The 21,814-nt window shown below is 43.7% G+C and overlaps 1 protein-coding gene across 3 annotated transcripts in view; it reads left to right on the top strand.

Moving 5' to 3' along the window:
• EPHA4 (EPH receptor A4) overlaps nucleotides 1–21,814 on the top strand; it is a 151,657-nt gene that overhangs the window by 76,515 nt on the left and 53,328 nt on the right. For all 3 annotated transcript variants that reach the window (XR_003971064.2, XM_030326654.2, XM_030326655.2), the window contains exon 5: nucleotides 11,148–11,486. Coding sequence is in view for 2 of the 3 variants with exons in the window: in XM_030326654.2 (XP_030182514.1) it covers nucleotides 11,148–11,486 (339 nt within the window). In the remaining variant the exon portion in view is untranslated. The remainder of the gene's footprint in view (nucleotides 1–11,147; nucleotides 11,487–21,814) is intronic.

Genomic DNA, 21,814 nt, shown 5'->3' with positions numbered 1-21,814 from the left:
TCTGTACGTTTCAGTTGGAAATCTATCCTTGTGCTTTGGGGTGCTCTTTGTTTCACTTGTTGGATGAAACTTATTAGAGCCTCCTGATTGGAGCACTCTGTGAAATAAGAGATTATGATTTTGGATTGCCAACTTGAGGGGTCTTCACAAATCTGTCCCCAAGTCAACGGCCTTGAATGATTCAGTCAGCTGTGCCAAACAAACAAAGAGTGATTGATTGATCCTCAGACGTGGCCTAAAATACTCCAAATTTGCAGCTTTTAAGACAATTTATACTGGAGGAGCTTAGAGCTAATGAGGGCAAATTTCCCAAGGTCTATGACGAAACGTCCTGATTTGAAAACGCTGGTCTGCAGGCTTAGGTTATTGAGAAACTGAAATAGCTTAGCTCCAAACAGCGAACATCACTTACTTTGTTTTTACATTTGCCTTTTCTAATTGAATGTAGTGCACCACTGTTATTTCCTCCAGAAAGTGTATTGTTTTAAAATTACCATTTCAGGTCTATTACTCAAAGCCCTCACTTCTAATGCCTTCTGACAGTTATCAACATAATGAACCATAATGAAATGATGAGCAATTTTCAGTGGAAACCCAATGTGGATCCCAGTGGTGCTGTGTGACTGTGTTGTTAAAACTTGAATGCAAATTAAAATAACATCGTCCTTACTTGTTTCCAAGGTCAGGAGAAGAGAGACCCCTTTTTTTTTTTTTTTTTTTAAGCGCTTTAATTTTGGAAATCTCACATCCATTTTCAAACAAGCCCTTGAAGGTGCCACTGATGTTCGGTTCAGTTCTCTGCCCCAAAGATTTACATGCTTAACAGTCTGGCTAAGGGATTTGGGGAGGGATGTCTAGCATGAGTCTTTGATGTATAAACCATAGCATAAAAGGCAGCCTTCGGTTTTAAGTAAGCTACATTTTTTCCCCCACCCAAAAGCATATATCTTTTTGCTCTAGGGCTTCCAATAACTAACAGTATAATGGTGGAAGGCAGGAAATTCTATGAAATTGATCAATGAGAGTGTAGTCAGCGGTCGTGAACGACCCGTTGGTGTAGGAGTGAAAACAAAAGCCAAAGATTCCTACAGTTTCGTTGATAAGTGTTGCAGGAGATCCGTTCGTTGATCTCTGACCATATCCCAGTTTATCGGCCATGTAATCAATCATTTTTGTGAACCTATTTTTACGGAAATTCTTGGATCTGAAATTTACAGGGGAATTTGTTGCTTCATGTCATTTATCGAATTTGTGAAATGAGAGTACAACTTCATGCTACATTCCGTTTGTCGCGGGATAAAAACTCAGATTGAGACACCAACTGTCCCGCTGTCAGATTCTGTGACAGGGATTTTAGTTCGCAACATATGGTCATGCCGCCCAGTAATCAGTTGTTAAGCCGATTAATATGCCTGTCCTCGGACCATACCCGACAGATAAGAACAATCAAAGAGATTTTGATGATTCGGATGCAGTCTTCAACAGGTAAATGAACCTGTTGGCTTATTTGGGTAGATCTCAGTGGTTCAGAGTCTGGTATCGGTAATGAGTAACCCACATCCTTGCCTCTCCCTTTCTGATTGCCTTTTGGCATTTTGACTACCAATAGAGAAAAAACCACCTCTGGAGAGGCCAAGAGTGTGATTCTTGTCCAAAGACGATTAGGGCTACAGGGGGAAAGATCACCAAGTAGTGCTTATTGGAAGAGGATGGATGCATCCTAGTCTGACCACTTGCCATTGGGCTGTTTATAAAATTTGAAAAAGCTTCAGGGTATTTAATAAGGATCAAGTGTCCTCTCCTCGAACTGTGTGTTTTAAAACAATGCTGTTTTAGCCTTCTCTTTCCCCTCCAGCCTACTTCTCATTTTATACAGATCAACAGTCCAATGTGGACATTGTATAGGGATTACTAGTACAACGTGGATTCGACTGGAACGTGCATAGGTTTGAGGAACACTGATGTGATATATGCCCAAGTGAAAGACTTGAATAATCTCTGCCAACGCCATTTAGCCAGCTTATTGCAATTTTTCCACCACCATGAATGAGTAAGAGTGGCTTGTTATCAGTCGAGCCCTGTCATTTCTGGATCGCATTTTTGACACTAGTCATGGAAGTCATACAGTGGTTGTGCCCAGCATGCTTCTATGAAACAGGGTCAATTATACCTTGTGCTGAGGTCCCCTGGGGTGAGAACTGGATACCTTCTTTGCTCTCAGTATTTTGATTTTCCTCCCATAGTTGACTCTTATTCTACACGTGATCTACAGCTCAACAGAAGATGAACTCAGAGAAGAGTTTCTTTGCATCGATATGATTGCCCCCCGCCCCTCGTGTGACCTTCTCCCTGCGCCCCCGCCCCCCTCACCCCAGGGGAAAAGCCTTTAACAGAAACTCCTAATTGCCCTCTTGAGTGGAAGTTAGGACCAGGGAGAGAGGTTAACTCAACTAAGACAAGAGCACCATCTAGGAAGTCATGGCAGCACATTTCAACCTTAAGGACAGGCAACTAGAAGAAATGTGATTCTGGGAGGAAGTGAGAAAGTGAGGAATGGTCCACAAAAAGCTCAGAGTTGTGCTTTCTTTTTTCTTTTCTTTTTCTCTCCCCCCCCCCTTTGGATTGCTTGTATCTTTGTGACAGGGGCCAATTATAGCCCCAGAATCAGACTTTCTGATCACAGTACCTTTGCGCATTTGGATCGTATTCATTTGGGCGACTTGCGAAACTTTTCTTATCTTCGGTTTGGTCATCAGATTGCCGAGGCTGATCGATGCCCTTTGTCAGATTTTACTATGAGGATGAAATAAGATAAAGTATGAAAAACCAGCTTGCAAGAAATGTAAATTAATTCACAGCCTGGCTACTTTTAAAGCGAACTGCTCAAAATTTCGAAGAAACGGAACAAAGCGCCTTGCTCTGCCTTTCCCCCTGTGGCCTCCTCATGACTCATGGGGAGTTTCCTTTTAAAGCACTTGAGCCATAAACTAGTCGTCCTCAAATAAATAAACCGAAACCTCCGTGAGCCCAGTAAAGACGAAGGTGTCTGGAGAGGACGATGTGAGAATAGTTACGCCAGAAAAAGAGGCAGGGGCAGAATTGCAACCAAGAATGTTTCACGGAGCAACAAGTGGTTGGTGCATCCAAATGGTTCTATTTGTTAATGACGGGCAGTTACGCTTTGGCTCTACTCATCGTTGAAACACAGAAACTGCACTGTTCATCTATCTCAGAAGAGGTGTCCCCGAACAGCAGTCTTTGTGTAAACTGACCCACAGCCGCAGGGACTGAGAGAAAGCGATTAACAGTGGCAACATACACAACTGTCGGGGGGAGGAAGCCTGGGCTTCGTTTCAGGCAAAACTTACACACCCCAACTGTTGACTCTGTGTTCTAGCCTGTCTTTCAGCCGGAGAGAGATTAACACAGGCTTATCTGAAGGGGTGGAAGGTTTTACGGCTAAGGCACTGAAGTATCATTGACAGTCCAAAAGTTGGACGTGATTAATGAAGCCTTATGAAGTGGAACTCGAGACCCACGGCCCCTCTTCCTCAGAAGAGACGTCTTGTACTTGTTGCCTTGGCATTTTTGTAGGGTGACAGTCGCAGCATTTGAAGACATTGATCATTTAAGAGTCAGGCTTCTGCCCATGCTCCCGGGGGATGTTTCTTTCCACGTCCAGAATTAATTTCGTGGCTCGGGCGTGGAATGTTAAAATGGTGATTAAAAATCCGTTAAGTATTAGATGTCTGTGAGGGTTCTGGAAACCACTCTTGACGTGAGCCCAGCTACTTTGTTCTCCTATCAGCTATCTCATTGCTTTGGTTGCAGGCTTGCATTTTTTCAACCTTCTAGCCTGTGATTGCCTTTTTTTTTTTTTTTTTGGAATAGCCTATTTTATTTTATTTATTTTAAGCAATGTGGCATTTTATTTATTTTCTTAATTTTTTTTTTATAGAGAAAGTGAGAGCAGAGGAGGAGGGCAGAGGGAGAGAGAGAATCTTAAATAGACTTCACGCTCAGTGCAGAGGGTGATGTGGGCTCGATCCCCTGACTCTAGGATCGTGAGCTGAGCCTAAATCAAGAGTCAGACACTCAACTGACTGAGCCAACCAGGTGCCCCTATTTTTTTTTTTTTTATTTTAGAGGGGAAGGGTGAGAAGTGCAGAGGGAGAAAGAGAATTTTAAGCAGGCTCCACACTCCGTGCAGAGCCCAATGTGGGGCTCGATCCCACACCGTGGGATCCTGACCTGAACGAAAATCAAGAGTCGACGCTCAACCAACGGAGCCATCCATACACCCCTGGAATATGCTTTTGCAACATACACCAGTGCTGTAGTGGTGACACCTTTGATGAGTGAGCTGGACTGGGTTCAGGAATCGTCATTAATTCGTTTATTTATTCAGTAGATACTTAATGAATATCTATTAATAAATTTGGCACCTTCCTAAGGGCCGGGGATACTCTCATGAACCAGAAAAAAATATTTCTGTTCTAATTGGAATATGAATAATAAATAGGATGATCAAAAATTCTCACAAGAAGGAAAAAGATGATGTGATAGAGTGCAATGGAGGAAACGAAGCGTTTCATTTTGCGTGGAGGGAGAAGGGAGGAGGGAGGACCTGAGCTGGGACCCCCTGAGGGGTAAGGAGGCAGCTATTGGAAAAGCCAGGGGAGAGAATTGCAGGTGGAACTACCAAGTCTAAAACATATGAGCTGCGTGTCTCGAGTTGTGCTAATAATGGGAATTTTCAACTTGACTTTTTGCCCCTAGCCTTACAATCTGTTAGCATTTTAACAATTGTTATAAGACATTGCGAATTTTGGGTTTATATAGCATATTATACCTTGCATCCATATAGATTTATAAACCTTCGGCAGAACCCACTTCTAGCTGCAGTGATCACAGTATCCGTCTTTTTGGTTTCCAACTTCTTCTGAAGTACCAATTGCTACCTTAACATTGAAAAAAAAAAAAGCATTTTATCTGGCTTGTGGGTTGGGGGTGGGGTACGTAGAGAGCCCTTAGCTTGACATTGACTTTCCTTGGAATGGTTTACACCAAGCTCCTCCTTCGCATCAGAGGCATTTATGACTTTAGGTTCAGTGTTGGCTGATCCCTTTTCAATGACTTATTAATAAGTAAGGCTCATACAGATTTCATGTGGATATGTTAACACTGGGTTCTCCTACATGGGGCTACTTTAAATCCTGACGTAAACCAGTGCGTTCTCTAAACTACTCGGGAATTATGCTTTTGCCTAATGCACAGGAGAGAAGAACTAAGATTTGTAGAGTTACTAGAATGTTCTTTTATACTTGGAATGTTGCCCTTCTTAAATGTCACATTCAGTCAACTTCTCTAGGTAGAGTATGCTTTATTTCTGGAAGGTTGTCTTTTCCCAGAAGAGAGTACATGATGGGTTAAGGGAGATCAAGATTCCTTTTATGATATAATATGATATGATATTTTATTATATGATATGATAGTCCTTTGCTTTTGCTATAATTTGGCTAAGGTTTCTTTGGGACTTCATATTGTCAAACTCCTGTCAACCAAATGCAACCTGACATCCCACTAGAAAATAATAATTACCCATTGTAGCACCTTTCCCAAGTACCTGCTGTGCAATCGAGAAAGTATTTCACACCAGTGAAGCAAATGGATGTTCATTCAATTTATTCACAGTGGCAGGAAATATGGTGCCCATTGCTTTCAGAGCACCGAGAAACTCAAGAAATAGGCCATAATATTGCACATATTTTATTTCTTCCTGAGTCCGTGAGGGTAGATGTAACTTCAACCTTAGAAGCCAGGGCTGTCGGAAGATATAAATCAGGGGTTCTTGGACTGAGCTCCCGAGATAGTTTCAGGGTATGCTTGAAGTCCCTAGAATTAATGTGCCAAATTGTGAGGATTCTAACGAGCATCTTTTTGAAGGGAGGGTGCACTTCTCCCAACAATTTCTTTGTAGCCGGGGCTGGTAAACTACGGCCCGAAGGCCGAATTCAACTGCCCCGGTTTTTGAAAATGAAATTTTCTTGAGATGCAGTCACAGCCATTTGTTTAGGTGATGTCTATGGCTGCTTTCGAGGTACAGTGAAAACTTGAGTAGTAGCTACAGAGAACGAGTGGCCCATAAAACCTGAAATACTGACTAGCTATCTGGTCCTTTACAGAGAAAGTTTTGTTGAATACTATTGTAATGGATTTGTAAGTTAAAGATTATTGCATTTGACCTTTGGCCCTGGTAGCAGAGTTATTATCTATGCCACTAACTTATATTTCAAACACGAAGGACATTCTAAACATGAGACGTTTAAAAGAGTTTAACATTCTACCTCCATTCGTGGAGGGACTTATATACATGAATTCCAAAGAAGTTAAAAAAAATGTAAAGGAAGTACATTTATTTCCCCCTACCGACACTCCAGCATTTGATTGACTTGTATTTAAAAATGTCTTAATGTTGATGGTAAACATAAAATGTACAGGAAACTGTGGTTCTAGAAAGGCTACTAAGGAAAATGCCAGCCTACTTTTGAAAATGTAAAACTTAACTTTCTTCAGGTATAAAATTGCCCGCAGCTTCTGAACCAAATAAACCATCGACTGGAACCAAGATGGAGAAAGAAAGTCGTAATAACCAGTCCTAAATTAACAAAACTTTGATTGAGGGAGCTCACATATTTTTTTTTTAATTTATCTTTTTAAGATTTTGTTTTTAAGTGATCTCTACACTCAACGTGGGGTTCGAACTTCCAACCCCTGAGATCAAGAGTTGCATGATCTACGGAGCCAGCCAGGCACCCCATGGAGTCCACATTTTAAGCTCCCAGCCATGCTGGGCTGGTAATGGAGATATAAAAAATGAGAGTGAGTCCAGGGCCCGCACTATACCTCCTCCTGCTCACATCATCCATATTTAGCTTCCTTTAGTCTTTTCCTTCCCCCTGATTTCCTGCCCTTTCCTTCTTCAGGTATCCAGGAAAGCATCAAAATGAGTCTGATTTGTCTTTCCCTTTGTCTTCTAGAGCAGGCAACAAACAATAAGCATGTGAATGAGTCCACAATCCCTCCCAACGGAAGTGATCACTAAGATGTGATGTACAGCCCTACTTCCTTTTTGCAAAGTATTTTTAAAGTGTAGAACAGGGGGACTTGAATTAAGCGAGGTATATTGAGATACCCCTCTCCAGGGCTTAATGCTAATGAGTCTGTGTGTAAGAACGGACTCCCAGCTTTAGCTCAGGGAGGGCTGTATCAATTCACACACTGTAGGTAGGGGGCCTCAGGTGCATTGCAGGACTTTGTTAGTTTGCCATCCAGCCATTCATTCATTTGTCAACTCCTCAAACGTTTACTGTGCTTATTCTGAAGTGGGAATCAGGGTAGACACTGGGAAACGATGACGACATCAGCTCTCTTGGGGAGTACATAGACCGGTGACAGAAACAGATAACGCAGCGTATGTCTGAACAGCAAGACCCCGTCACATGGTCCAAAGTTAGACAGAGAAATAAACGTGACCTGTACGGTGGGACGATGCCATAAGCAGGATTGCTGACGGTACTACATAAGGGCTAGTAGTGGGTAGTTTTGGAAAGGATAAAAGGACAAGACCCTGTAACGTATAATGACCTATAAGCTACCTGAGGCTAGGTACTTAGTAGGTGCGATCTCAATAGGGAGACTAGAAAATTTAAACAAAGAGTATGATTACCGTGTTTTGTTACAGATCTCATATTTGTTTTTTTTAAAGAATTTTTTTTCAACGTTTATTTATTTTTGGGACAGAGAGAGACAGAGCATGAACGGGGGAGGGGCAGAGAGAGAGGGAGACACAGAATCGGAAACAGGCTCCAGGCTCTGAGCCATCAGCCCAGAGCCTGACGCGGGGCTCGAACTCACGGACCGCGAGATCGTGACCTGGCTGAAGTCGGACGCTTAACCGACTGCGCCACCCAGGCGCCCCACAGATCTCATATTTGTAATTGGAGACTTGCTTGCAAGTTGACCTGTTTCTGGTGAGACAGGCAAAATCCCTTGTCAGAAACTTAATGTTTCCCAAATATCCAGATACACTACTTAGTGTAAACAGAAGACAAGATGATCTGAGTTATGTTTTGTTTTTTTTTTTCCTTCTGGATGCCTTGTATTTACTGAGACAGCCCATGTTACTCAGAATGCTATTTTCTTTTCTTTATAGCCATCTCCACAGGTAAATTGTGTTAAGGTGCTGCTATTAATATTAGGTATTACTGTTGGATCTGGATGGAGTTTTGGGTTGTATTAAAGTGTATACTTTCTTGTCTTGAGAATACTTTCTTTTCTGAGGAAAAGAGGGCACCTCCTTGTAAATGGAAATATACTTACCATCTCTCAATGGACATGAGTTTAAAAACAAAGAAAGAAAGAAAACCACGATCCTGCAAACAAAATACAACCACCGTTATGATTTTAATTTATAAAGCATGCACTCTTTCCCAGGCCTTTGCAGAACACCGTGATTATCGTACTGGGTGGGCATTTTTCTATCTGCTACCCCCCACCCCTAGAAAAACCCACAAAATAAAACTCTACCATAGTCCAATTTTTAAGCCCATATAACATCACTCCCTATGGCAGCAAAACAAAACATATGCAGTACAATTCACCAAACCATTCATGGAGGCATCATTGAACTTGAACTTGCCTAGTCCTCTGTCTTCCCGTTAGCATCCACCGCAGGGTCTTCTTTAAGAATCGGTACCCAAAGAAGCCTGTTCCAGGCCACCACTTGTTTGGGGCCCGGCCCTCCATTTTGAAATCCTGCAGCATCTTTTTTGTTTTGTTTTGTTTTCCTTTCTTTCCCATGGGGCAGTGTTCTATCTCTGAGTCCTGTGACCATTTAGTTTTCTGCTCCATTTCTTCTCTGTTTAGACACTGCCATGCCCCGTCCTACATACTAATTACTGACTTTTTGCTTCTGCATTGCTTGATTCATTGTGTCACATTTTCCCATGTGAAAGTGGGTCAGGAACCTTGGCAAGGAGGTTAATGGATTTAAGAGTCACTCGTATTTAACCCTGGAAGTCATAGCAAAGTAAGAGCCAGTGGCTGACCCATTGTATAAACCGAGCTGCGGTAAGTTTTAGCTGCAGACTACTAGTGGATTTCACCGTGGTGGCAAGCATCCATGAAATTTGAACAGGATTGAAGATACACCCTCCCTTTTTACCTTTACCTCTTAAACTTTGGCCGAAACTACTGCTTTTGTTGTTACTACACCTGTATGGGGAGCCACATAACGGAGCGGAAATAACCCCGGAGTGGGAGTTAGGACTTTTGGATTTTAGTCCGACTCTGTCACTAATGAAGTCGCATGGAATTTCAGTATTATCAGGTCCACTTACTGGATCTCAATTCCCTCGTCTTTTTAAAATGAGGTTATTTGTTTGGCCAAATCAGCTTTAACTTCCTGTCTGTCTCCAGGACACTATGATTTTAAATAACTGTTCACGTATTCAAAAACCACTTATTTACCTTTATTATATTCCAGTCACTAAGCTAAGGACCATAGCTATAAATATGAAACCTCAGCAAGAAAGAAATTCGTATTTTCCTTCTGCAGACTTCTGTGGGGGTACTCCTACTTTTAAGAACAAATTTTACGACACTGGACGGGGCCTAGATCTCAAAATTAAGAGAGGCTGTTGATAATTAGTCTCGAGGGGAGATCGGGAAGCCCTGGATTAACCCCTTTTCAGCATTACCACCAAGATCCTTTAGCAGTCCAACAGCATGAGCTGAGTAATAAATATTGGGTATGACTCCTTATTAGTAGGTTGCCTCGTTCGATTTTGTCCCCGTGGTTACTTTGGAACAACGCAGTCCTTTGTGGTTGACTAGATAAAGCTTCTTCCCAGTTCACACAGGCCTCCAGTTAACTTCCTTTTCCTGAGGAACATGGTCACATTTCCCTTAAAGCAGTTCAGTGCAAATACATTAGAAGAGATAGAGTGAGCCAGAAACCTGAAATTTCCATTAAAACTCACTCTGGTTCTTTTCTTGGAAGACCAAAATGGGGAAGAGAAAGGAAGAGAGGACTTTCCACATGTCCCTTTGAGGAGGTATTTGGCATCAGAGTGGGGCAGATATCTTTCCAGCCTTTGGTACTGGCTCAGTCCAGGAATATCCCCTCCCTTCTCCCACCCAGATTCTTCTCCTTGAAGGCAGTTTGCGTTGCAACTCTTTGGCACATAAAGACTAATCTCCGGCAAGAAACAAGGGGGTTCGTCATGGCTCTCTAGTCTTATTATTATTATTATTATTATTTTTTATTGCTATCTTTAAAACCAACCACTATGTTGTTTGCGGTCAGTTGTTCTGTTTCCAAACAGCCACCACCACCGTTCATGTTTCACAAACTCTTTGATGTCAGTGGGAATGAGTAAGCTCAAAAGGGCCTGGTCCAGCCTTGGCTAGCTGAAGGGCAGGACGTGGGGCCTGAGAGCCTTTGCACGATCCCTGCCCCAAGCTGGGATCTCCCAACGACTCTACCTTTGACATCGCTGCAACCAGGTTACACGAGTTCCTACTAATTACCTAGGACGAGCTTAACTCCCAACTGCCGTGCTGGGCTGAAGAAGCGTGTCTATACGATTCGGTTAATTTTATTCCGCATTGAGGACGCGCTGTACTTAGGAATCCCGATTTATCTTCAGAAGTGGCACATAACTCTTACTCTCCCAGGGTCCCACACTAGCCCTGGGAACTTGAATCAGGCTCATATGTGCCTGTTTGCAGATGGTGAGATAAAAACCAGATAAGTTCTATCTTCTTTTTCTGCCGCTTCAAAGAGAAGCCTGGACTTGGAACGTGTTTGATGTTGATGTCGAGATGCACGCCGTCTCAGGATAGCAGTCAGTGTTACCGATGTAGCAGCCTTCTTTCACGGTGTGCTTTTTTTTAAAAGATTTTTCTTTTTTTTTTTTTTTCCTCGCTGGCTTGATTGGCTTCCTGCTTTCTTTGCCACATGGGCCCACCTTACTTCCCATCGCTGCAGAGAATAATAGAAATTCGGAGAGATTCCGAAAGGATAGTTCAAGTTCTTGGTGTGATAATGTATGTGTGTGTGTGTGTTTTTTTTCCTTCTCCAGGCCCACCATCTGCTCCCCTCAACTTGATCTCAAACGTCAATGAGACGTCCGTGAACTTGGAATGGAGCAGCCCTCAGAACACAGGTGGTCGCCAGGACATCTCCTACAATGTGGTGTGCAAGAGATGTGGGGCTGGTGATTCCAGCAAGTGCCGACCCTGTGGAAGTGGGGTCCACTATACCCCCCAGCAGAATGGCCTGAAGACCACCAAAGTTTCCATCACTGACCTCCTGGCTCACACCAATTATACATTCGAAATCTGGGCCGTGAATGGGGTGTCCAAGTATAACCCCAGCCCGGACCAGTCGGTGTCTGTCACCGTGACAACCAACCAAGCAGGTAGGAATCCGATCTACTTTATTGTATATATGATATAAATAGAGAGAGGGGGCGCTCGGCTGGCTCAGTCGGTTGAGTGTCTGACTTTGGCTCGGGTTGTGATGTCATAGTCCGTGGGTTTGAGCCCCTCATTGGGCTGTGTGCTGACACCTCAGAGCCTGGAGTCTGCTTCAGATTCTGTGTCTCCCTCTCTCTCTGCCCCCCCCCCCCCATTCTCTCTCTCTCCCTCTCTGTCAAAAATAAAAAAAAAATTTCAAAAGTTTAAAAAATAAAAAAATAAATGTACAGAGATAAAGGGCTTATGTAGGTATCCATGAATTAACTTTGACTTACTTCTGCAATTAAAGTGGAACCCCATGGATCTGATTATAATCCTGCGAGCTGCCTTGTAATACAAAAGATTCTTAGAAGAATGATCATTTGTTCACCAATACTGTTTTGGACACCCAACTGCATAGCATGCCCTATGCTAAGTGGTGACCATCACATGAGATTAAAAGACGCTGTCTGATTGAAAGGGGATGGTGAGATGGGTCACTCCATGCTGGACTTCTCTTGTCAGGGATTCATATCAGCCATTTTGATCACAAGGCCCATGGTTGGACATCAGAGCATTTAACAGATTATTTTGGCTTATAAAATTGCTTTTTACCAATGCAGAGCACCATATTGGCATGTGCTGTCTTTTCCAACAAAAGCATCAGTGGCTATGTTTTGATCTTGTTTGAATTAAAAAAAAATATATATATACCTGCCTCTACTAGAGTCATCAGGTAAATCTGTGGATGGTGAAGAGATTAATGGGCAGCTCTCTCTGTGTGGTTTGGCAGAATTTTCCTCAAGACACATAGTAGGTTTGCAGCCTCTTTGCTAGGTGAACCCATAATTGACACGTGGGGGGAGAGTGCATTTACCCCATTTTCCGCATCACTTTCCTCTTCTAATTCAGCCGACTTGAAGACATTCTCTGTTCATGAAGAGTTTCTGCGGAGTTCATTGCAGAACTGTTACAAAGTCTCGAATATCTATAAAATGTTTCAAAGAGCAAAGCCGAATCTGGGTTTGTAAATTGCAGCTCCTGACCCACTGGTTCCGCTCATCCCTTGCAAACGTTTTCACGCTTTCTCCAGCTAATTTTCCATCCTGGGTCTCTGCCACCTGCTTCACATTGCTGGCTCCCTGTTATTTATTTCTGGCGAGTTAAAGGGGAATAGGAAAAAAAAAAAAAAAAGAGCGATAGCTTATCCTTTCATGAGGCCCTTAAGAACAACAAACTTCGCCCGAAAAGGATTGTAAATTGCCAAGCAGTCCTATCACCTCTTACTGTACTTCCCTCTCAAATGAATGTTTCAGTAAGTGCACTCAATAGTTAAGTAAAATATATCTGTATTAATTGATCCTGTAGTGAAAAGTATTCCAGCGTCCCACTCCAAAGCCATTATTTTCCCCCTTGCCCTGAACTCTCTAGAATAAATACAAAGTTACGACTCGGGTGGGGGTTTTGAACTGGGGCTCGAATGGCGAATCTTACCGGAAAGTAGCTTCAAGTGTACAGATGTGACCCGTCTTGTAAAATACGTGGTGTGAACAGATCGTCTGCTTTTGCTCTGGTCTTTTATTTCTGCGCTTTCGGGTGTTGAACACGGTTAGCGGCGATCGGCTTTACTTTTCTACAAAGACTGGTGTGATTTAGGAGGTTTTGATAGCATCGCAAGTACTCTGTCTTTGCCAGCTTTTTATTGGTTCTTTTTTGGAAATACTGCCCGTGGATCCCGGGGAACATATTGGTGCTACTGCTGTCTCTGAGTGAGACGGGGCCAGCCTCTCTGCGCCCGCTGGGGAATCTGGTTTATGATTCAATCAATATTCTTATGTTCGGCAGAGGCGTGGCGTATCCTCAGACACATCGCTACTTTGTGTTCTTAACTGATTTAAAAGTAGGAAGGGACTTTTTGAGGCCTCAGCTGTACAAGGTGAAGTCATTCTCTTTGGCCGAGAATAGCCATTGGGAGACATGCTGAGGACAGGCTTGGCTCCCACAGATTTTGTGGGGGGACCCCTATGACTCTCTGTATACGTAAGAATGCGGGCCAAGGGATTATGTCAGCTCCGACCAGGCCAGAAGGCCCAAGGAGTGCAAAGAAGGCAGGCTAAAAAGCCTCCGAAAGAAGAAAACGTGCAAAAACAATACGAGAGAGGGAGGGGAAGAAAGTCTAAGTTTTATTAAAAATGTAGGTGTAATTCTTTTCGATCTAGCAGAAGGAGGGGGACGGGGGATTCCTCTGACACGGTGAGGTTTTCTCTGCCGTGGTGAGCAGACCCGCCGGGCGGTTTGCTGAACAGGACAAACTTCCAGCTCCCTCTTTTAATTTTCATGAAGGGTAATGCTGGGAAGCTGTTCAAAATTAAAAATAAATCTTTCAATAAGGAGACCTCCTATGTGGCCAGCCAGAAAGCTTTCGCTTAGCAGAGAGTTGTGTATGTGCGAAGCACTGCCTCATTACAGGATCTGGAGTTCCCTAATTCGATATCAGCGGAATAGTTTATCTTTGATTAACAAACCCTTTCTTCATAGTAGGGCAAATTAATAACGCAGGCCAAAATTCTGGGTGAATGTGGCCACCGTAAACTCTATCAAAGCTCCCTTAAGCGTATTTACGTACACACAATTATATTCTAATTGCAGTCATTCCTATCATTTCATTCAACTCAATTCCTTAGGGACCCCTGTAGGCAATGATGGCTCATTCTGTAAGGAATCCATAGAATAAATGCATATTAGCATTTACCACCTGAAAGCCCCGGTTTAGGGGCTCGCCTGTTCTGCCTTGTTTTCACAGGGTTCTTTCTCTCATCAGTCACTTATTAACGACCACAACAAACACTACGGGCCTTCCTTAGATACCTGGTTTTGTCACCAGGACCTCTGAGACGCTCAGAGCTGAACAGGTTCAGGAAGGTGGCCTGACTCACCCGAGCTAACGTCAGGGCCAGTACCTGAAACCAGCGAGCACCCTCCCTGCTCCTGAAAGGACAAAGTTGCTTTCTTTTACCATTATTGGATAATTAATAGCATCCCTGTATTCAGCCTGGCATTCTCCCCTTTTAGGCGACCAGTATCTGGGCACCAGAAAGGTAGGTCTGACCGGCCTTTGATCCTTTAGTTGTGGAATGTGGTGTGAATGGGCTGGTGTTCTCACATGGTTATTTAAATCATTCTCACCCAGGTCCTATTGTTGGGGTCTTAAGAAGTAACTAACAAGATGCTCTTCCTCCCCTCCTGAATTCAAACCCGATTGACACTGGGGACCAGACCCCGGGAGCTCAGGATGTCAGCTTTATTGCCGACCATCTGATTGAAGGTTCTGAGCTTTATTTCCGGGGCCAAAAGGGCTGGCTCTTAAAGACACTTGCCCAGTGTCACCCAGACGGTCTGGCTCAGCTGGCTGACGGCAGGCTCCCTGAAGGATCAAGCCTGTGCCCCCGAGGTTGTCCACTCTGTGCAGGTGGGAGGGTGTCAGACAGCAGATTTCCGTGACAGAATTCATCCCCACCCCCACCCCATGCCAAGAGTGGGAAGGAGAGGCCGGGAAGAGGGTGAGGGTGGGAAGCTCCCGCGGAAGTCCCCCGGTAGGAGAAGAACAGACCAGGAAAAGTCAACTCCTCCCTCCCGACACTTCCCTGCATTACAGTCCAAAAGGAACAACGTGAGAGTCCCCGGGAAAACTGAACCTGTCCCTTCCTCCATCAAACATCCTGTGGCAACTGTTGCGTGTTTTGTTTAGGAGAAGATGGTTCTGGTGTTTATGAAAAGGGAATACGGAGACGGCCGGGTGATTTGTTTTCCAAATGGCTTTCCTTTGGTTTACTTTTACTCAAGTGGACCATCTCGGGCAAATGAATACAGGATGTGTCGCCAGGAGAGAGAGAGGCTGTATAAAGGAAACAAGGGTTTTTCCTTTTCCTGGCCAAGCAACCGAGCTGTGAACCTTTTTGCAAAAAGACATGCTGAGATGGCAGCCAGCAGTAGATCTGAAGATCTCAGAGTCAGCTTGCACCGTCTCACACCCCCTCCAAGCCCCCCCCCCCCAGTGTCTTTTAGTTCTGCGGCCGAATCGTACTCAAGGTTGTTTTCGTCTGTTTTACATCGTTACGAACTGCTATGGGTAGTATTCATTCCCTCCTAACCCCCAGTTGCACCTGGCACGGCGAGCTGTGGCACATTTATTTATTTGATCGTTTCTTTGTTTCTTTAAGTAAACTCTACACCCAACACGGGGCTCAAACTCACGACGCCCCGACCGAGGTCAAGAGTCATTATGCTCTACAGACTGAGCTGGCCAGGCGCCCCAGTGATCACAACTCTGATTTTTCCTTTGCATGAGATACTCTTCTGAATCCTTGACGATGAAATGGCATCTGGTAACCTCTTGTCAGCACAGCTGCAGTGTTCCAGTGACAAACATCTTTAACGCACTGAGTTCGGAGGAGTTCAGATATTTGGTGGATTGCATAATTATTTGAACCTAGCTGATCTCTAAGATCTTTTCTAATTCCAAAAGTCTGTGATTCCGAGAATATAGCCATGAGTTATGGGCATGAAGAAGTCGGGCTTATTCCCACAGGATGTTCAGGAATGGGCTCCCAAGGCAATTCCAAGGATGGGGGAAATTCCAAAAAATGCTTCTGCAGAATCAGCAGGGTGCGCCTGAATCCTGCCTTCTCTCTACCCCTCCAAACTCACACCTACCAAGGTATTTCCTTGGAAGGGCAACACGGTAAGCTAGCTGCCTCTCGAGTATGGTTCTTCCATATGCCGCCCTGGACATTTGGCGATGCCTGGAGATCTTTCTGGCTGTCGCAGGTGGGAGCGCCATTACAGTTCGTGGGTGAAAGCCGGGGATGCTGCTAAACACCCCATCATGCGTAGGACCGCCCCCACAATGAAGAATTATCTGGTTCGAAATGCCCATGGTGCCAAGACAGAGAAACTCTAGTGATATACATTTGAAAAGGAGATTTCATGACTTCATAGAAATTCCGACTTTCCAAGGGTTCCATCGCCAGCCTGTCTCTGCTTGTTTCCACTGCTCCATGCCAGGAACATAATCCTTCCAACGCTGCTCTTAGAGGGTTATAAACAGCCCTTTGGGGGCCCTTGTGAAAGAATCCCAGTTGCCTTGCCATTGCATGAACTGGTGCTCCTCGTCATACTAGCCTTGTTCTCTAGGATGGACAATCAAGAAGACTGAAAAAGCAAAACAGAAACAAAAACAAAACCCACCACATCACCAATAAAATGACAGGACACCTCGACGCTAATGCCACCGCACAGTCCATAGCAGATACGCAAGTCCTGTTTGTCACTTAACACGTTTATTTATAGCCAAAAACAATCAATGAATTCTTTCTCAAGTAGTGATAAATTTAATAAAACCAAAATAATGAGTAGAGAAAAGAAAATAACTGAGTACAAGAGGCATACTGTCTTTTATTACTCAACTGGCAAGTTCCCATTCTTTCTTTCTCTGTCATCTTTTAATTAGACAGATTATGTTATTTGAGTAGGATAATGGAGAACAGTGGGAATTCTCATCCCCACTGGGTATAATTGCTACCTGTCTTCTACATGGTAAGGGGAAGGCTTCAAGGAGACGGTGGGAGAAACAGAAACATCTTAGAGCAATTGAGCTAGGAAATGTGCTCCAGGAATGGTGGCACCAGACTTTGTGGGGTCTGAGGCTTAGACAATTTTTGTGCGATTTCAAACATATCCTACAAAAGTGCAAATATCAAATGAAGAACGGAGCTTTGGAAAGGACCTGTGCAAACTTCTTTCGCTTCAGTGTGTATAATTCTGCCCCTGACTAGGGTGAAATGAACACAGATGTCAGGTAATGGGGCCATTGTGTGATGGCAACCAAGGGTAGGAAGGAATAGGAAGAAGGGAGAGAGATCAGGAAGGCCAGTTTGGCCCGGTGTGAAAAGGCCTTGGAGAGCAAAGTCGTTCTGGAATGGTGCTGGCCACAGTTAGGCGTGAGGGGCAGCATGGGAGTGGCCTCAAGTGTGGTTCGCAATCAAAGTAACAGGCAGAAAGCACACCCCTGGCGACTTGGAGAATGGTGATGGAATATTAAGCCAAATAGGACGTGACCAGAATTGACGCTTTTCTGTAAGTTTGAGAAGTGAGAGGAGCAAGGGGGAAGTTCTGTTGATATTTTTGAAGCACAGATGTCTGACTTTTCTGTTAGTGCCCTTGAGGTTGGCAAACTAAAAGCCAGGGGCCAAATCTCCATCGTCTCCCAGGTGGTGTATATAACCCACTAAAAATGTTTTTTCTATTTCAAAAGGGTTGAAAATAACCAAAAGAAGAAGAATATTTTGCAACACTGGGAAATTATATAAAATTCAGTTTTCTGTGTTCGTAAAGAAGTTTTGCGGGAACGAAGCCCCACTCATTCGTTGGCGGACTGCCTGAGACGGCTTTCACGGGGCAAGAGCAGAGCTGGGTAGTTTCAAGAGAGGGAGTGGCCCATACCGCGTGTATATTAACCATCTCACTCTTTGTGGGAAAAGGTTTGCCGATCCCTGCTCTGGAGTACTAGATCGAGAAAGAGGACCAGTCAGGAAGGAGGTTGGGAAGGTGTTGACATGCTGGTGTCATTTGTCAGAAACCACCCTGGTCAAGGTTGTGGTGGATTAACATTGAGATTAATCTCACATTCGAGACAATTTTCCTAATTGGCAAGACCCCTTCCATTGCAGAGGTTTGGGCTGCATAAACAAGATCTCAGGGAATCAGGTAGAATTTCAAGCATACCTTCACTCTCCTGTACCTCAGACATTTTTCCCAGTGACCCTCAGGTTTAAAGGTATAATGTAGAACCTGCTTGAGTGTTCTGATCAGGCGATGTTCAGTTTTCTCGAAAATATGCATTCCGAGCACTGTTGGGTTGCTTAGATGCTGACAGCGATTTCCTTCTTAAATAGTCATAGACGCTCTCTTATACCTTGGCCCTTCGTGGAGATGATCTCTCATTTGCCTTTGATCTCTTGTAAATCATGTTCTATTTTTCTAACTCCTAAGAAAGTTAGAGGAAAAACACGCGATGAAACTAGTTGAATGTTAAGTCGGAAATCTTTCTCAAGACCCATTTTTAAAATTCTTTAAACAAGCTGTAGAGCAATTCTGTTGAGAGATTTTGCTGGGAAGTTGTTTGCGCGTCCTCGGTGGTTGGTATGTAATCCTTAGGACTTCTGAGTGGAAGCTGGTTAGAGTCCTTTCTGTGCATGAGTAATTACAGGCCCGAACCAGGCACACAATGGGCTTCAGAGAAGCCAGGCTATGGTTTTCTCATTAACAGCCCAGATCCTCCTATGGGCTCCTGGTTTACATCACAATGCCTAGGAAATGTACATTTTATTTTTTTATTTAAAAAAAAAAATTTTAATGCTTATTTATTTTTGAGACAGAGAGGGACAGAGCATGAACAGGGGAGGGGCAGAGAGAGAGGGAGACACAGAATCTGAAACAGGCTCCAGGCTCTGAGCTGTCAGCACAGAGCCCGACGCGGGGCTCGAACTCACGGACTGTGAGATCATGACCTGAGCCGAAGTGGGATGCTTAACTGACTGAGCCACCCAGGCACCCAGGAAATGTACATTTTAAAACATGCAGCACATTTTTATTTTTTTAAGAAAGGGAACAGTCGCTTGATTCTAATGTTATACATAAAATAATTTCATGTCTATTGAATATTGTTGCCGCCTTTATAATTATTAAACATACTCACTAATTGTGATCATAACTAACAATAAAACAAACTTGGGGCGCCTGGGTGGCTCAGTCGGTTGGGCATCCGGCTTCGGCTCAGGTCATGATCTCACGGTTCGTGAGTTCGAGCCCCGTGTCGGGCTCTGGGCTGACAGCTCAGAGCCTGGAGCCTGCTTTGGATCTGTGTCTCCCTTTCTCTCTCGTACCTCTGTCTCTGTCCCTTAAAAAATGAATAAATGTTAAAAAAAAATTAAAAAAAAGAATAAAACAATCCAGGAGATGTATAGTGGTACACAGCTTCTTTTGTGTGGCACCAGGGTCCATGAATTTATGCTCAGGGTGGGTGCCACAAGTTCTGATGGGGAGAAAAAAAAATAAAAGAACCTAACTAAATTATCCAGCTTCAAGGCTGACTGAACAGCATAGACAAATAGTGTGTATTGAGCCTACTAGTAATTACTGTATATATAAAAATTGCGTTGCATTTTAAAAAAGGTGTTGGTACAGTTGACCCTCAGACACTGCAGGGGTGCAGGACATCAACCCCTATACTGTCAAATGTCCACATACAACTTTTGACTCCCAAAAGTTAACTACTAATAGCCTACTGGTGGCCAGAAGCCTTCCAATAACATAAACAAGCGATTAACACTTATTTTGTCTGTTATGTATCTGATATGCTATACTCTTACGATAAAGTAAGCTAGGGAAAAGTAAATGTTATTAAGGAATTCATAAGGAAGGGAAGATACATTTATAGGACAGTCTTGTATGGAAAACAATCCACATATAAGTGAACCTTCTCAGTTCAAACCCATGCTGTTCAACAGTCAACTGGTTTCCCTCTAAGAAAATGAAAGTTTTATTTACACCCAAGACTGAGGACACCTTTTTTCCCACTCCCATCCCTTCACTCTTACATAAATGTCCATATTCACATACGTGTGTGTGTGTGTGTGTGTGTGTGTGTGTGTGTGAAGGCAAATCCATTCTCCGGCATTCACCCTAAACACTTGACATCCTCATTCTGATTCGTTTTTCATTTCTCAGTGCTGTGCTTATTACTTCGAACACGAACACCGCCTTTGCACCCTCTGGAGAAGCCATCAAGAGATTTGAAAAATAAGTGCCTGGCTGAGATGAGAAATGAACAGCGCAGGACTAGCAAAGGTTTTAGGTGGGCTTCTACATTGATGAGGTATCACTCCAACTGGCTCAATTAATGACTACCTCCTCCGAGGAGCTAGGAGAGACCCTAGAGTCTAGTTTGCATTGAACATTAATAAAAAGATCCAGAGAAACTTTATCAAACCTCCCATTAGCCCCCTACTAATATCTTTAAAGGGTTTTTTCCTTTAAACACCAGGAAAACCAAGAGCTGTGCTGCAGGACTAATCTTGCATGGAGAGATCTTAAATCTACAGGGACTCATTAAAATGTGTGTCCAGATTACCCCCGCCGTACAGAGCCTTCCCCGCACGTCAGCGTCTGTGTGCTGTTTTCACGTGGGTGTACAGCAAGAGAGTATTCCAGATGTTGTCTTCAGGTGAAGACTTGGGAAGATTTTCTTTTTCTTTCTTTTCTTAGGTTTTACATTTTAATCAGTCAAGATAAGCAAGCCTTAACTCTATCCATCAGTGTTAAAAATAGCTTTAAAAAAAATTCATTTATTTTGAGAGAGAGACAGAGAGAGCACAAGTGGGGAAGGGGCAGAGAGAGAGAATCCCGAGCAGGCTCTACACTGCCAGCACAAAGCCCGAAGTGGGGCTCAAACCCATGAAGCTGTGAGATCGTGACCCGGGCCGAAACCGAGAGTCAGACGCTTAACTGTCTGAGCCACCCAGGCGCCCTAAAAATAGCTCTTTTTAAGAAGGTCTTCCCCCAGCATCCACCTTTTGCGCCCAACACACACAGCCGTACTCCTTCCTCCTTGGCCTGTGCCGGAAGAATGAAAAAGATTCCATGGGCTGCCCCAGAACTACAGTGACAGAAAAGAGAGGTGTGTCACACATCAGTGTGGCCACTTCCCTGGGGACCACCCTGGCTTCGTTGGAAAATGTCACTAATGATTGGATCTCACGTGTGAAGGCTGGTACCCGGAGCGCTGTGGGAATTTGGCTGATCGGTCAGCAAAATGGCCATCGATACAGGCACAGAACTGAAGAAACAGAACCTTGCATTAAATTCCTTCTTCCTCTATTCTGAGAAGTTGGCCAGCTCGTGCTAAAGGAACTCTTTGCGGCTCTCCTGAACCATCTGGGTTGTTTTTGTTTTTGTTTTTGTTTTTGTTTTTTTGTTTTTTTTGTTTTTTGTTTTTTGTTTTTTTTAATTACAAGGCACGAGGACTACCTTTCTAAAACCCAATCTACCCAAAATATCTTCTGGGTAAATGACAATGATTTGAAATATTTGTTTTATTTTGTGATCCCTCTTGGAAGGAGAGGGAGAGGGAGGGAGGAGAGGGTGGGCCACTTCTCTTTGCCTGGCATCTTCCAAATGATAAGCTCGGTGTATGAATTTCTCAGGCAGTGGGATGCTCACTGTCAAAAAAAAA

The sequence above is a fragment of the Lynx canadensis genome, chromosome C1 (genome assembly GCF_007474595.2).
Source record: "Lynx canadensis isolate LIC74 chromosome C1, mLynCan4.pri.v2, whole genome shotgun sequence".
Lineage (NCBI taxonomy): Eukaryota > Metazoa > Chordata > Mammalia > Carnivora > Felidae > Lynx > Lynx canadensis.
This window is presented reverse-complemented; position numbering and strand designations above follow the sequence as displayed.